At 49.6% G+C, this 17063-nt stretch overlaps 1 protein-coding gene across 3 annotated transcripts in view; it reads left to right on the forward strand.

Moving 5' to 3' along the window:
* LAMB1 (laminin subunit beta 1) overlaps positions 1–17063 on the forward strand; it is a 359541-nt gene that overhangs the window by 228699 nt on the left and 113779 nt on the right. For all 3 annotated transcript variants that reach the window (XM_085654111.1, XM_085654112.1, XM_085654110.1), the window contains exon 20: positions 5464–5627. In XM_085654111.1, the coding sequence (XP_085510237.1) occupies positions 5464–5627 (164 nt within the window). The remainder of the gene's footprint in view (positions 1–5463; positions 5628–17063) is intronic.

Raw genomic sequence — 17063 nt, forward strand, 5'->3', positions numbered from 1 at the left:
GTTCATATTCATGAAAGAAATTATCGTTTCCATCAACAGCTGGAAACAACCCAAGAGTAAAAAACTTTGAAGCGGAAAGCTGTATTCCCCTCTATTACAAATATAAAATCAGCTCCCGCAAGTGGGACTCCACTTGAGAAGTAACGGCAGCGCAGATAGGCGCAGCAATGTTAATTTCCATTATAGACACTGTAATCAAAGCAAGGAAAACGGTGGCGCATCACTGGGTCAAGAACAAATAAAACGAAACCTTTTCAAATTCATGCTTGAAAAACCTATAAAAACTCAAATATTGCGAGGTAAACACCCCTCCCACCACGGACGTCTCTGAAGCTGGTGAGAGGGTATTGTGGACAAGCGCTACTCGGGGGTCATGTGCATAAGTACCAGACCAAATGTTGGTGGCGCCATGTTGCCAGGTTTCTGCACATACACAGAACTATGCACCGTATTATAGGACCTCTGTGTATAGGGACTGTGCCTTCCTACCACCTTGGTGCCCACAAGCCCAGGACCGACTAGCTATAGTGTCTTACTCGCTCTCCTACACGCTCACGGAAAAGCAAGTGATTATACACCCCAGACCACAACACTCCCGGATCTCTCAGGAATAGCAATAACAAGACTCACCAGTGACGGCCCATGTAGGGCGTTTTACCGGGGCGGTGACGTGGCGCAGAGGAGGGGCAATGGTGGGGGGTTGCAAAATGCGGCATACGGCCGATTTCAGGTAAGTTACGAAGAAAATTAATAAAGCGAATTTTGTTGCGCGCGCTGCATCGCATTTGGCGATGCAGCGCGCGCAACGAAATTTGCTTTATTAATTTTTTTCTTAACTTACCTGTACACGGCCGTATGCCGCATTTTGCAACCCCCCACCCTGCCCCTCCTCTGCGCCACGTCACCGCCCCGGTAAAACGCCCTACACGGGCCGTCACTGCGACTCACCTTTTTGCTCACACTCTTTTACCTGTCCACAATAAGATCTGACCAAAACATGAATATAGTTTAAAATGTTTATTTTAACTAACATGCAGTATATGTGCCACAACGTGCAGAAAAATGCATAACACGACTATAGCTAGCATTGCAGCTAGGCCATACATCAGGGAGATGGCATCATATAAAGACAACGGAGAAAGGACTATAGTGCCTACCCTCGCTCCCCTTGGTAAGAAGTATTATCATAATATAATAGAAGATCTCAGGGCTTTGTCAGCAGACCCCAAACCTTAGAGTATAGATGGGATTTTCTACATTGTAGGCGAGTGTTGCTCATCTCCCTGGAAAAGGTCCCTCTCCATGTGCGTGTTACCTAAACATGTATCCCATAATATCATAGTGTGAGTCTCCAGCAGCAGATGTATGTTTTGTCTAGGTGCTAGGGCATGACCAGAACAGAATAACAAGGGGCATTGTATATCGACCTTGCTTGCAACGTTCAGACTAATCTCCAGGAACAGGCAGAGAATGAACACCGCAGACAGTTCTCATGTGAAAGGCATAAACAGTCTTCAAAAAATAGTCCTGTAGTAACGTGCACAAAAGCAGCATCATGGCTGCTGGGCACAAGCTAACTTAGTGATGTCGACAATGTCCCCATCAGCCATGTGACAACCTGCAAGTCCCCAGTATATGGCACCCTGGTACCCAGGGCATGTAAGTTAGCGGGGTACTCCAGGGTTTGCAGTGCTGGTTGTGCCATACTGGAGGTCCCCTAAGTAAAACGAGTCTCCCAGTCCACCACAGCAGACAGGCAGAACAGTCATGCTCTGCTACTTCGACTTTTCCATTGAAAGCAATTGCAGAGCCACTACTTCCACTGTACATCTGTGTAAGTCACCCCTTTGTCTGGTCTACCGAATCCTAAGACAGGGTGCAACATATGACACGGCCAGGACATTTATTTTACATGTCCGGACAGTAAACCCGCAAAACCACCATTTTTACTGTGGAAAGACTTGGTAGTCCAATTGGCGACTACAGGATTACAATTAATTGAGAAAAGGCAACCCCCTACAAGATTAACTTTGAGGTCAGGGAACAGGGGGAAGAGAACAGAAGACTACAATGCACAGTATCCCTCTAGACCTATATTGCTTTATATCAAATTTTTGTAGGGTCACATGTAACAAGCAAAAAACACCCTTATATACACATTTTAATTGTCTATTTTTTTAATTTGTTTTTTCATCATTTTTGCATACAAGTCCAATTCATCTCTTTTTTTTTAAAAAACCTACAAAACATTCTTTTTATATACAAAACAATCCAAATCGTACAAAAATATGACAATCTTTACATATATATATTGAATTTGGAAAAACAAAATTTATACCAAATAGATGGAAAGAGTTATTGTATCTGTTAGAACCAACATACAGATATTGGCATTAATCAAAAAACAAAAAATCAAAGAATCCCCATACCATTTACACCTCTACACACTTTACATTCATATCACTGGCATCCATAACATGCATACTACACACCCCAGAGCCAAACAGCATGCACAGAGACAAGCTAACAGGGGTGAAACGCTCAACCCTCTGATGTTGTGCTAAACGCTGAGGCGTGTCATACAAACTGGTCGACGCGCGTTTCGATGGCTTAATCCTCTTTAAGTGCCATCTTCTTCAAGACCTGTTACTTAGTGGTTTTGTAACTGGCAAGTTGGTGGGGGATACATTTTCTGTTTAATGTGGCTGTGTGGATGGCAGTAAGTGCTTTCTGTGGTTTCGTTCGCGTACCCACTGCTACTGTGTTGCTCTTTAAAGCTACTTCGTGTTCTCGAAATTAGTTGGGTTTGTCTTCCTATAAACTGAGAATTCTACAGCATGGTTGTAGGGATTCAGCTACGGTGCCATCCTTAGTTTTGTCGTCTAGTCACTCCTTATCCACTTGTATATCTCTGGGTATCTTCTTGTGCTGTCCTCTATATCTTTGTCTTTATGACCACGGCATATCAGATCTATTCTTAAAGGTCGATGGTTCCCTCATATGGGACGGCTCTTAGGAGAATGAATGGTTTCACACGAACGGCAGCCCCTGCGTAGTAACGATTCCTACTGTGCATTGTAGACTACAGGATTACATCCTGACCCCTCTGCGGTGCTAACTCCTGAACGATGTGACCAAAGAGGGTCCTCCGAGGTATCCAACACCTTGCTACATTATGCTCGACTTGTATCTCACTTCAAAATAATGTACCTTGTTGCAGTATACAGCTTCTACAAAGCTTCCACCCTGTTGCCTATAAACTCCTGTGCCTTCCCAGGCACACATGGAGCCTGTTCCAGGAGGTAGCTTCCTGCCCTCCGGCAGAGACGTGCCAACGACTCTCATGAAGGAGAACAATGAGGGATTGCATGCCAGAGTGGTGTTACCCCCCCCCCCCCCCGCCCCCCCCCCCCTCCTGCAGGAAGCAACTTGGTTATTAGCCCCAAAAGGCAGGCTTCAAAGGAGAAGCAGCCTTTAAAGGGAAGATGTGTCGCACTCGGGAAGACGGCTGCCCCATTGTTTAGGCAGGCAGACGGTCGGGGAGCAGAGAGGGGGAAACCAGATGGCAATTTTTTTATTTCCCACGGGTGTGTAGCCCTGATGTGTCCACCCCCCAGAGATGCGCTAGTGCGGTCTTAACTCTGAGAGAGGGCCCATGCCATCTTGGGAGTGGGCAGAATGGTGCATCCTGGGCTAGCCAGATGTCACACTCCACAGGAAGTGATCCTCAGGTGGGAGGAAATCTGGTAGCCTAATGGCTACCAACCGCATCCTGCCTGGAGTGCATTTTCTGAGCATAAGAGACACCCTTTCCACCCAGATCTCTGTCAACTGGAAGAAGGATTAAAGGAATACTGCTCTGCTGCACTAAGGGATCAGCAAAGAGGCTTCCCCACAGAAGACTGCACCCACTGCACCTGGTGGCTAACGAAGGAAGGGACTGTGCCTGCTGTGTTCTGCTCAAGGATAAGCGGTCTCCAGGGCCCACCAATGCCAATAGGCTCCAAGGGCCAGCTGGCTGGCCTCCTAGTCGCAGCACAGGGACACAACAGCTGAAGAAGCCTGCTGGGCCAAATTGGTAGCCCAAAGTCTTCAGGCTGCTACTGTTTTTGCAACACCAGGGATAAAGTCCCGGTGTCCAAAGTTGCACCAGAGCTCTCTGAGCGCAGAGTATCGTCTGAGAGATGCCTGGTCCCTCAGAAGACGAGTTATCCGATTGGTAGTGTAGTGGTGACTATACTTTGGCTAGACCACAGAGGACCTTGTGGGACATTGACCCTGCAACCAGGAGCCCTGCACCATCTTTGTGGACCGTGGAGGATCTGCAAGAAGACTGTGTTGCATCCACAGCAGCCTGAGAGCATCTTCAGCATCTTTCCTCCTTTGCATCAGGACCACTCCATAGGAATCCATTGCAATGCCGATAAAGTGCCTGGAACTGCTGGAGGACTGTTGTTCTGTGGCGCTAACTGTTTCTAAGGACCTTGCTGGTCCCACTGACTAACTCACTGCTGGAGTTGGTTGTTCAAAGTACTCCTACCCTACCTACCACATTGACTCTGACCCACCCTTTCCTTGAATTCGTTAAATTTGCCAAGGCTGTTTCGCAGTTGAGTGAAACTGCATTGATTTTAATTCTTGTAAAATCTATATCTCTAGAACCGTCTGGTGGAACATTTTCATTCAGGTATCTAAATTGATATAAAATACAGTCTATTTTTATAAATTGGTATCGGATTTCTTGAGTATTGTGTTGGTTTCTTCTTCAATTGTTTTGATGCTGTTTAAATGCATAACACTAGTTCCTTTGTTTAAGCCTTGCTGCTCAGTGCCACAGCTACCCCAGATTGAGCTCAGGGTTTGACAGATGAAACCTACTGGTTCTATAGTGGTTGGTAAGTGTATTACACTGTGAAGTTGCACAACCACACCATATAATATACCCCATTTCCTCACAATCACAAGTCCTCCTTCCCAGATAAAATTGTCAGAAGGCTTGACCTGTTAAGAGAAATGCATGCACTTTTCATTGCAATAGACACATTAATTTGTTTAGTTGTAGTGCCATATCTGTGTCTTTGCAAATAGCTCACCCCATTCTTTGGTCAATCCCTTTTCTAAACAATTTTATCATGACTTCTTAATCTATTTCCTTTGGGCACTGTGGTTTACTGTTTTCCACTCACATTTCATATTTTTATGTTCTGCATTGGGGTCAAATTAAGTCTGGCCACTTCTGCTGCAGTTGTGTACCAAACACAAAAATAAAAATGTTTCATCCCAGTGTATGTCTGGCTCAAAACATCGACTGTTCTTTGCCTAATTTGTCAGAAGCTGTAGATATTGACTTCTGTTATGCTTCTGTTTGTAATGATGGATTCCCAGCCTTCCTCTTGTCCTCGGGTGATTGTGCATTCAGCTACACTTTAATGGATGGGATTTTTCTTTTGTTTGATCTTTTAGGTGCCTTCCTGGCTATTATGGAGATCCTTTGCTGGGCTCTGGAGACCACTGCCGCCCTTGCCCTTGCCCAGATGGTCCGGAAAGTGGGAGGCAATATGCAAGTGGCTGTTTTCAGGATCGATCTACCTTGCATGTTGTATGCACTTGTAACACAGGATATTCAGGTAAACATTTTGCCAGCAAATCAACATTTGCATTAACAAATACATAGTGTCTATTGGCATCACTGCTGAAAATCCTAACGCTTCCTGTACTCTATCATGCTCAGCATCAAGTTTTCATTTGTTTACACTTAAACCTCGTACTGTTGTACTGAATTGCCTTTATCGAACAGTGGTGTCAAGAGTCCAGAGTGTTCGGTATGTTGGTAGGCAAAGTAGGTTTATTGAAAGAATCAAGACAAAGTGATGACATGTTTTCCCAATCTCTGTTTTGATAAAAGGTTCCATCTTTAACTATAAAGTGTCTTTTCATAATGGTTGACTTGTAGTCCAACATAGGAAAGGAAGCAATGTAACTGAGCACATTCAGCTTAAGGAACGAACACTGGCTTGTGGCTTTGTCCTGGGAAACGTATAGCAAGCATTTGTAAAGTCAGTAGAGCCTACCTATTGTCTTTGTCAATATTTTTCACACATTTATTTTTCCACACATGTGCATGAATCCAGAAACATGCCACATGCATTTCTGCCAATGTCGAAATGTGATTTCCATTAAAGAAAACCTACTCCCAAGATCACCACCATGCATACAAATGCATCCATGCATCTTGTTTTTTTTTAGCTTGTGTTCTCTGGGAGTCTGATCACACGAGGCTGATGTGGGCATATTGAACAGAGGGGCACAGAGGAGATTCAAATATTTGTTAATGAAGTCCATGTTCTGCCTGATGAGGCCTGTAGAGGAGATGGAATGTGGGCGTCTGAGTTGCAGAGAGTGGGAAATAACATGTCTGGAGCTTCATTTAGTAGTGTCGCTTGCCTAGCCTGCAAAACTAGGAGGGATTATAGGTGACGACATGGCCTTCTCTCTTCTTATATGCATTGTCCAAACAATGGATGCAGTCTGGCTAGTCTAAGGGTTTTGGGAGGAAATCAATTTCACATGGAGTAGAAACTTTGAATATCCTACCCCCAACCAGGAAGTGAAAGCATTTTATGGAAAACTATTTTTTCTTCACTTATCCACTAAAATGCTTTACAAAAAATCTGAACTAAAATAACACATTAGGAAATATTTGGAAGATGAGTCTCAGTTTTCAAGTTTTCTGATTACCCAGCTCAACTCTACAAAACCTTCTAAATCTCGCCACAATTATTCTGCAGAAAAAGGACTTCATTGATGAATTCGCTGATCACCTCATCCATTTGACGTGCCCACATGACCCTCTTGGATGACATCGACCTACCAGAGAACGCAAACTCAAAATATTTGAAAACCTCCTCAACCTTATCGACACACTCAATGTTGTACAGAACATAGCCAAATCAACACACGCCAAAGGTTAGATTCTTGACTTCCTCTTCTCACCATTCCCCAACAATTCAATGCAAACCACTCATACCTATGTAATAGACTAACCCCCTTGTTATCCATAGCTCCCTGCTTGTGTCCTACCAACAAACTGAGGCCAAATGAAAAGACCAAACTTTCAGCTGCTTCTAAGACTTCTCCATTGACAACCTAATGCTTGAACTCATCTCTCAACTTCCAACATTGTCTTACACCAACACCCTTCTAAATGACTTCATTTTTCAAAAAATTATGCCAACATCCACACTTCAGCTAAAACATGTTAGTATAAGCCAAAACCTTCAGCAACATGGTACTCTAAATACCTCGCTGACAATAAATGCTCCATCTATATGCTGGAAAGAAAATAGAAGAAAAGCATAACTCCCAATGACCTTGTGAGCTTGCAGTCCCTGTGAGAAAGTGCCATCTTTCTTGCATGGTATGCCCCCACTATTTGCTGAATTGCTGAATGTACTTTGACTGAGTGTGCCCTGGACTTCTGCCAATCAGGTGCCCAGGGCCTATGTTCCTTCCCTAAACACACAAAACCCAAATTGGCAAACCCTGGCCACATGTCAGCCCCTGGTAAATGGTACCCTAGGTACCCGGGGCCTTGTGACCAGGGAAGGCCTCTAAGGGCTGCAGCACTCATTGTGCCACCCTTAGAGGCCCTGTACCCTTACACACACACACACTGCCCTTGCAGGCTGGGTGTCTGGGTGCAAGACAAAACAGTCGACATGGCACAAATCCCTGTGTGGCATGCCCATCACCTACACTGCCATGGCATATATCAGCCACCCCTCTAGCTGGGTGCCCTATGCCACTGGTGTGGGCACAGGAGCAGGAGCCCTGTGCCCCTACAGTACCCAGGTCCATTCCTGGGCACTGTAAGTGCAGTGCTGCCTTTTAAGAGTACATGGTGCTGACAGCTCGTCAAACACGAACTCCACAGCACCATAATGGCAACACTGAAGACTGAAGTTTGGTATCAAACTTCTCAGCACATTAAACCCACACTGATGCCAGTGTGGGATTTAATGTACCAAGCACCCCAGAGGGCATCTTAGAGATGCCCGCTAAAACCTAACCTACAATCCACGTCTGTTCTGAGGCTGCATAGGCTGCCACACAACAGAGAGGTTGCTGGACCCCTGGGTGGGAGAGCCCCTGTTCTCCTGGGCCTGCAACAATGCACATCCTGGGCGAGGTGCTAAATCTCCTCCCCCAGGATGGGTAGGGGGAAGCTTCAAAGGCATGCCTCTGTGAGCTTCCCCAGGCCACTGCAACCCCCCACTCTGGCGGGAAGCTTGGCCGGAAACCCCAAATAAGTACAGGGGATGTGCCAGCCTGCCAACCCCACCCCTCAGGTGGGGGAGGCGAGGTGAAGCACATCTCCGGGCTCTCGCCATCTTGAAGATGAGAAGCCCTACCCTATCAGGACTAGGCTTCTGCCCCCCTCCCACAGGATAGTGGCAGTATAGGGGGTGTACCCACCCCAGGACAGGGACCCATTGGTCCCTGCCCTTCACCTACCTGTAACGCCCCTAAATCTAGTATTTAGGGGCACCCTGAACATTCCTTTCCCAGATTCCATAATCCGAAGAAGAGCTAGAAGAAAGACCTGCCCTGCAGCTGCTAAGAAGAGGAAGACACAAACTGCTCTCGCCCCAGCCCTACCGGCCTGTCGACCCTCGAACCTGCTCCTGCTCCAACCCGGCATCTCCTGTGGCCAGCAACCTCACAAACCCCATAGGACCTGGCTACTTTTTTACTCTAAGCCCCTGGTACTCCCATGAGTAGAGGCTCTACTCAAAATCTACTTCCAATCCCTGGCAGCTGCCCGGAACCGCGAACCCAGCACACTGCACCAGCCAAGCCTGGCCTGTGCCGGAGTGAATAAAGACCACGAGGACGACCCCACGGCGACTGTGACCCCGAGTCCGGCACCCAAGGACCTTCTTCGACGCTCCTAAAGAAGCCTGCAGCCTCAGAACAAAGTGCCCCCCCCCCAACCGCGATCAACAGAGGGTAAGATTTCCCGTCACCAAAAGGCACTCCTGCACCCGGGGCCCCGCAACCGCCTGTGCCCAATGCCGGGGTACCTACCTATCCTCCAACTACCCAATTTACCTCTCGAAGTGGTGGTGGCACCTGAAGAATCCTCGTCCCCGAGCTTGCTGTCTTTTTCTAAACCGGAGATTTCGAATTGAAATCAATTGAGCGCCCGAAGGCTCAAAAGCACCCTGCACCCAGCCACCCGAGTGGCCCTGGCAGTGCAACCTCTACACCTATCTACATCCCCACTTGCCCTGAGTAAGTGACCAGGAGCCCAGCTCCCACATCCGCATGGCCTGCTAGTCAGCAGCCACCAACCAAGGCCCTCCTATCCCTCATAGGATAACATTGGGCCTAACTCTCTCTGCACCCGGCCGCCCTAGTGCCTCTGGAAGTGAACCAACTGTACCTACCTGACCCTGGGGGACCCCTGAGTCTATGCCCAGAACCTTAACTCTGCCAGTCGAGTACTTACCTTTAAACCGATAACTCTATTTTCTTCATAGGGTAACATTGACTGGCTTTTTCCTGAAATTTCTTCTAAGTGTGGACTTTTCAAAACTAAAAATATTCACCAAAAATCAGCCGAGTAACGAAAACGAAAATACTCACCTGCTCTTAGGTGAGCTCCCAGTGCTGGATCTTGGTACCCAGCACTGACTCTGAAAACTACTTACAACTGTACTTGCCAGTAACCCAATTTTCTTCCATAGGAAATCATTGACTGTTTTTCTGTGAAATTTCTTTTGTGTCAATTTCTGCAATCTTTAAATATTCTTTAAAAATCGTATAATATCTGAAAACGTAATTACTTACCTGTTTTGGATAAAGGTCCCAGTACTGAGTCTAGGCACCCAGTACTGGATTACAGAAGTAACGAGAACATACTATACCTGTAACTTGATTTTTCTGCCATAGGGAATCATTGACTGTTTTCTAGGAAATATTTTTAAGTGTCAACTTTTAAAATGGCAAAATATTGTCTAAAAATCATCACAGTAATTAAGTCGACTTTTATCACTTGATTCCAAGCACTGACCCAGGACTGAATCTAGGATCCAGTCCCGGGATTCCAAAAGTAATCCTAAAAGTAATCTGTGGCAAATAACATGAAACTTCCATTGAACTCAATGCATTATTGTGTTTAAAATAGTGTTGCCTATTGCAACCACTTGTAACTGTTTACAAAAGTCAATTGCATATTGCAAAAGTATTTATATAAAGCATCTCATTCTGAGAAAGTATATTTTAAATCCAATTGTTGGTTCTAAAATAAAACGAGCATATCTTTTTTTTATATATAAACCATTGGCCTAGAGTTCAGTTATTGAGTGTGTGTGACCATTTGCTGATGGAGTGTGTACAACAAATGCTTTACACTGTCCTCTGATACTGCCTTACTGCTCGACCAAGCTACCACTTTAGAGAGTAAGGTTATATCTAACTTTAGCCACTGCCAAGCCTCTGGGGACTGTGGACTCTGTACACCCTGTAACTATTTGGGAACAGTATATACAGAGCCACTTTCTCACAGTCCCTTCGCATAATAGACACTTCTCAGCACATCAGACAAAGCAAAGTACTATACCAAAACCATCATGGAAGCCACTTATGGAACAGAATGCACTAGAGGATAAGCAAGCACTGCATCAAGCCTCTTCCTGAACCTCCTATCCCTCACTCCACAGACCTGTAAAATGCCATCTACCTCTTCTGCATGAAGAAATTATAGAAGATTTGACAGCACATTGAAAACACCAAGTCTGCTTCTCCTCTCGCACACACCTCCTAGTAGAATGCTTCAATGTCTATCTTTCAATAGCTCTTTCTCACCAATTCCGATGAAGACAATGTCTTGCATTTGTCCTTCATCAAAGAGCTCTCTGCGGAAGCTCTCTTCCCCTTGTGCTCACCACTAATAATTCCTCTCTCAAGGTATCTTACCAGAGATGCTCAAGACAGGTAAGACCCTTCCACTCCTAAAGAATCCTACTCTAGACCTCGTTAAATATTGGCCCATCTCACACCTACCCTTCACTGACAAGATCATCGAAAAAGCACTCCATACTCAACTCCAAGATCACATCAGTCGTAAGCATCTCCTGCATGCCTACCAGCCTGGCTTCAGGTCATGCTGAAGCATGGAGATCTCTACCATACACATCGCAAACAATGCTCTTCTGGCCACAGATGAAGAGGGCCCCACCTCACCTCCTGATATTGATAGACATAGTCAACCATCCATCCCTCATGCACACCATGGAGTCTCAAATGGCATTCACCTGCAATGCCCTTCGTAGGTTCTCCTTCTACCTTTAAAACCAAAACCAGCTTGCTCACATGGACATGTACAACAAGCAAAATATAGTGCAAACCTGCCTCAATGACTTTAACCGTCACTGCTTCCAACTCCAAATATCACTGAATGCGAAGTCAACTTGATTCACCCAGGACCTCAAATGCAATTGCCCAAAAATCAAAGACAGCCCAGTACCAGCCCTCTATTCTAAAGGAATTGAGACCATTTATATCAGAAATCAACGTAAGAAGTGCTGTTCAAGCCCATATACTCTTACATCTGTATGGTGCCTTGCTCCATTACCGTTTAGACCAGAGGTCTTCAAACTGTGGGGCGCGCCCCCCAGGGGGGGCGTGTGAACACCTCTGGGGGGCGCGAGCGCCACAGAAAGATTTCCCCTTTACATTACTCATTCCGACGTCAAACACGTTTCTCGAGAATCATGGCCATAAAAACAGGACTCTGATTAGAGGCAGCAGTCAGACTAAATAATAACTAAGTGGAAGTGTCAACTCTGCCTTTCCTCTAATCCGAGACACAGCAGCATAAAGGCAGGAAATGGCAGCGAATTGCACTTCCATACAAAATTAAACTTAAAAACATATACTGTGTTGCAGGGGGAGTGGTGCATTTTCACCCTGCCCTTCGCCTTTCTTGCTGATGCCTTTTGGCCTCCTAGCTGGTGCCTTTTACATCGGTTCATCACACTGCTTGCTGTCTAAACATTTGAAGCTACTTCTAGGATGTTTGTACATTTTTCTGCAGGATACTTTCAGTATTCCCCCATCCTCGCTCTACTTCTGTTTATTTACCACTGCCAAACATAAATTGAGTTTTGCCTCACAGCAGGACACTCGTACAAACATTCTTACTCAACAGGTGTGTACAGTGTCAGACAAGCCGACATTCTTTTACACATAAACACACATAGAACATGCGACAGTTCCCCGGACTGTTCACGCATTTGAAAGGGAAAGGTTCACAAAACTTGGGTGGGTTTAAATGCCACCAGAAGGGAAATGAATATCTGAAAGAAACACGTTAGTTAGATTCCTCACCTTAGAATATCCCCAGGCGTCAGACTGGATCCGGAAGATTTTTCGTCAGCAATACCCCTTGCGCGTCGCTAGGCGTCGTCTGCGGCTCCGCGTCCGTCGTCGGCGTCGTGCGCCGGAATGACGTTGTCGGAGTACTTAGACGCCGCCCTCGCGCGCTGACGTCAGTTCTTCTTTTTTCCGCGCCAGTAAGCGCAGATCCGGGAGAGCTACCCCTTTAGTCAATTTTTGACTAACTTTTTCGATCCTTTTTGATCTTGTCAATCGACTCCGGTGCCGGTAGGATGCCTGGTTTTAAAGCCTGTGCTGACTGTAGCCGCCTGATGTCGGTTACGGACCATCACCGCCGGTGCCTTTACTGCTTGGGCCTCGATCACGACGCGGAGTCGTGTTCTGACTGCAAGGCCCTGACCTCGAAGGCTAGACGGGAGCGGTCCCGTAAGCTTCTCGAGATTCGCCACTCGGCTCCGCGCGCCTCTCGATCCCGGTCCAGGAGGAGGTCCAAGGATCGGTCGCGGAGCCGCAGCCGACGTCACCATCGGTCGTCGGGATCCAAGTCTTCGGGTAAGTCGAAGCATTCCAAGAAGTCCAAGAGGCGACACCGCTCTTCGGACTCCCCTCGCCGGTTGCGCGACTCGGCCGAGGGTCAGGGTGGTTCCACTCCGGCGGTGCCGCAGGCGCCGCGCACGTCCCCATACCCTCCGGTCCCTGGGACTGACGCGACGCCGGCGGAAGTCAGTGCCTTCCTCTCGGCCATGAGGAATATGGCTCCGCCGTCGGCGCCCGCTGGTGCGCCTTCGGGCCCCGCGGACCCGACTGGGCTGCCTTGCCTGCCGGTGGCTCCGGCCTAGACGCCGCAAGCGCCCGTGGGACCCGTTCTAGAGTCCCCGCCGACGCCGGTCGACCTCGTCACGCCTCCTCCGCCGGCGTCGACACCGGTACCACCGCCGACGTCGACTCCGCTCGACGTCGAGCCCCGGTTCAGTCCCACTCCGGGCCCGGCGCCGGTACGGCGTCGATGGACGCCGCGATCGGCGCCGCTAGAGACACATTATGTCTACCGCCCGGGTCCGTTACTTTCTCCTCTATACCAGGAGTCGGATGATGGGGACAACTGGGAGGGATCCGAGGATCCTATGGCCGTTCAGGCTCAACTGTCCCAGGACTGGGCAGATGAACTGGGGGAGGCCAGTGGCCTGGATACCTCTCGAGACACTGGATTTGTGTCTCCTCCGACTGTGGCTTCGGAGGAGGGCGCTGCTTTCTCTGTGGTGCTGCGCAAGGCGGCCGCAGCCCTTGGGCTCGAGCTGCCTGCCGTGGCTGTGAGGACTAACGTCCTTACGGAGGTGCTTCATTCTGCAGCAAGCTCCACTGAGCCTCTGCTGCAATTCAATGAGGCCCTCATTGACGTTCTGCAGGGCACCTAGTCCAAGTCCTCCACAGTTCCTCCTGTGGACAGGAACGTCGCCAGGCGCCACCGCCCTGCTCCGGGCGACCCCAGTTTTCTGTCCCAACACCCTACCCCTGAGAGCCTGGTTATCCAGGCCTCCACCTCCCAATCCTCTTTCCCGACCGCCCCGCCGGACCGGGATTCCAAGAGACTAGAACAGTTTGGCAAGAAGCTGTTCTCCTCCCTTAGTTTGGGCCTGCGGTCTTTGAACACCGCTTGTCTCTTGGACCGTTATTCCCACTCTCTGTGGGATGCGGTTGAGGACGCGCTGCCCCTGTGTCCGGAGGAGGTCAGGACACGAGTTACCCAGGCTCTGGCCGATGGGAGGGATGCCGCGCGACATGCTATACGATGTGGGCTTGACACCACGGACTCGCTGGGTAGGGCCATTTCTACCACAGTGGCGCTTAGACGTCACGCCTGGCTGCGGTCCACGTCATTTTCGGGCGATGTCCAGAGCACTCTCATGGACATGCCCTTTGATGGCACTCGCCTTTTTGGCGAGAAAGCGGACAGTGCGCTGAATCGCTTTAAGGACTCCCGGGCTACGGCCAAGTCCTTGGGCCTCTCGGCCCCGCGGTCGCAAACTTCCGCCTTTCGCCCCTTTCGTGGCCAAGGAAGGGGTGCCTCCTCACGTGCGCCTAGCCACCAGCCGCAGAACCAACCTGCGCGCGGTCGCGGTTTCCGCCGAGGCGGTTCTAGAGGACGACGAGGTCAGCCCACATCCACCCCGGCAGCATCCGCCTCAAAGCCTTCCTAGTCCGAGCTTTCAGGCCCATTCCACGCCAGTGGGCGGCAGAGTTCGCCATCACCTGCTCCACTGGCGGTCCATCACATCGGACAGGTGGGTGCTGCAAATCGTCCGAAGGGGCTACTCCCTCCCCTTCGAGACAACCCCTCCAGCCATGCCACCGCAGCACCACCATATCTCGGGGGATCATTTGAATCTTCTCCACGAGGAAGTTTCGGCCCTCTTGGCCAAGGAGGCCGTCGAGCGCGTTCCCAGCCCAGAAGTAGGTCGTGGTTGTTATTCCCACTACTTTCTGGTTCCCAAGAAGGGCAAAGGGGGCCTACGCCCTATCTTGGACCTCCGGAACGTCAATACCTTCCTCCGGAAGGAAAGGTTCAAGATGTTAACTTTGGCTCAGGTTCTAGCTGCCCTAGACCCCGGAGACTGGATGGTAGTGTTGGACTTGCAGGACGCATATTTCCACATCCCCGTCCTGCCGGCCCACCGGCCCTACCTGCGGTTCATGGTGGGCCCAGAGCACTTTCAGTTTACCGTGCTCCCCTTCGGCCTCACCAGTGCCCCTCGGGTGTTCACAAAAGTGATGGCGGTGGTCGCAGCTCATCTGCGCAGATCAGGGGTTCCAGTCTTCCCCTATCTCGACGACTGGTTGTTGAAGGCGGGCTCGCCCCAGACCGTAGTCTCCCACCTCCAGACTACGGCGGATCTCCTGCATTTGCTGGGATTTTCCATCAACGTGCCGAAGTCACACCTGAGCCCCTCTCAGAAGCTCCTCTTCATCGGAGCGGTTCTCGATTCGGCGCAGTTCCGGGTCCATCCACCGGAACAGCGGGTCCGGGATATACAGGCCCTGATTCCCATCTTTCGGCCTCTATCCTGGGTTTCGGTCAGGCTAGTGTTGTGGCTTCTGGGGCTGATGGCCTCCTGCATCCTACTAGTGCATCACGCCAGGCGGCGCATGCGGGCTCTGCAGTGGGACCTGAAGTTTCAGTGGGCCCAGCATCACGGCAACCTGTCTGACCATGTCTTGATCTCGGAGGGCACTGCACGGCAGTTGCAGTGGTGGCTCACGGACCGCTATTGGGTCATGGGCAGAAGCCTCTCCCTTCCCCAACCGGAGCATGTCGTAGTGACGGATGCGTCCCTCCTGGGATGGGGTGGCCATATGGGAGAGGCGGAGATCAGAGGCCTCTGGTCTCCGGCGGAGTCTCGTCTCCACATCAACCTGTTGGAGTTGAGAGCGATCCGGCTTGCACTGAAAGCCTTCCTTCCCTCTGTCAGGGGCAGTGTCGTGCAGGTGTTCACGGACAACACCACCGCCATGTGGTATTGCAACAAACAGGGCGGGGTGGGGTCGTGGACCCTTTGTCAGGAGGCTCTGCGCCTCTGGACGTGGCTGGAACACCAGGGCGTCAACCTAGTGGTTCAACATCTGGCGGGCTCTCTGAACGCCAGAGCAGACGAACTCAGCCGCCGGTGGATGATGGATCACGAATGGCGTCAACTCCGAAGTGGCGCAAGGTCTCTTTCAGCAGTGGGGAGAGCCTTGGTTAGATCTATTCGCCACCGAAAAGAACGCGCAATGTCAGCAGTTCTGCGCGTTGGAATTTCCAAGGCGGCACTCGCTCGGCGACGCTTTTCGTCACGAGTGGAGTTGCGGTCTGTTGTACGCCTTTCCGCCTATACCACTTCTGCCCAGAGTGCTGAAGAAGATCAGGCACGACCGGGCCCAAGTCATCTTGGTGGCTCCGGATTGGGCACGAAGGTACTGGTATCCCGAGCTACTCAGTATGTTGACCGATCCTCCGATACGTCTGCCCCTTCGGGAGGATCTTCGGTCGCAGCAGCAGGGGACGGTTCTCCACCCGAACCTGTCCAGCCTCCACCTCCATGCGTGGAGATTGAGCGGCGGCAGTTGATGCCATTTGACTTGCCTCCTGAAGTCTGTGACATCATTCTGGCAGCCAGGCGTCCCTCCACAAAGACGGTATACGCCTGCCGGTGGAACAAATTTGTGGCATGGTGCACAGCAAAGGCTGTGGATCCCCTTTCCGCCCCTCTTTCTGAGGTTCTACTGTTTTTCTTTTCTTGGCCCGGCAGGGCTCTGCCCTGGGCACCCTGAAAGGTTATCTTGCTGCCATCTATGCCTTCTTGCGGCTTCCTGATCAGCCTTCTCTTTTCAAGTCCCCTGTAGTTACACGCTTTCTAAAAGGCATTACTCACACGTTCCCTCCTGTCCCTTTTGTAATGCCTCAGTGGGACTTGAATCTGGTCTTGACATTCCTGATGTGCGCTCCCTTCGAGCCTCTTCATAATTGTCCTCTTCGTCTGCTGACGCTTAAGACTGCTTTTCTGGTAGCCATCACCTCGGCTAGACGGGTGAGTGAGCTCCAGGCTTTATCTTCAAAGCCCCCTTTTCTGTCTGTTCATCCGGACAAGGTTGTCCTTCGGCCCCGTCCCTCCTTTCTTCCGAAA

This window comes from Triturus cristatus, chromosome 4_1 (assembly GCF_964204655.1).
Source record: "Triturus cristatus chromosome 4_1, aTriCri1.1, whole genome shotgun sequence".
NCBI lineage: Eukaryota > Metazoa > Chordata > Amphibia > Caudata > Salamandridae > Triturus > Triturus cristatus.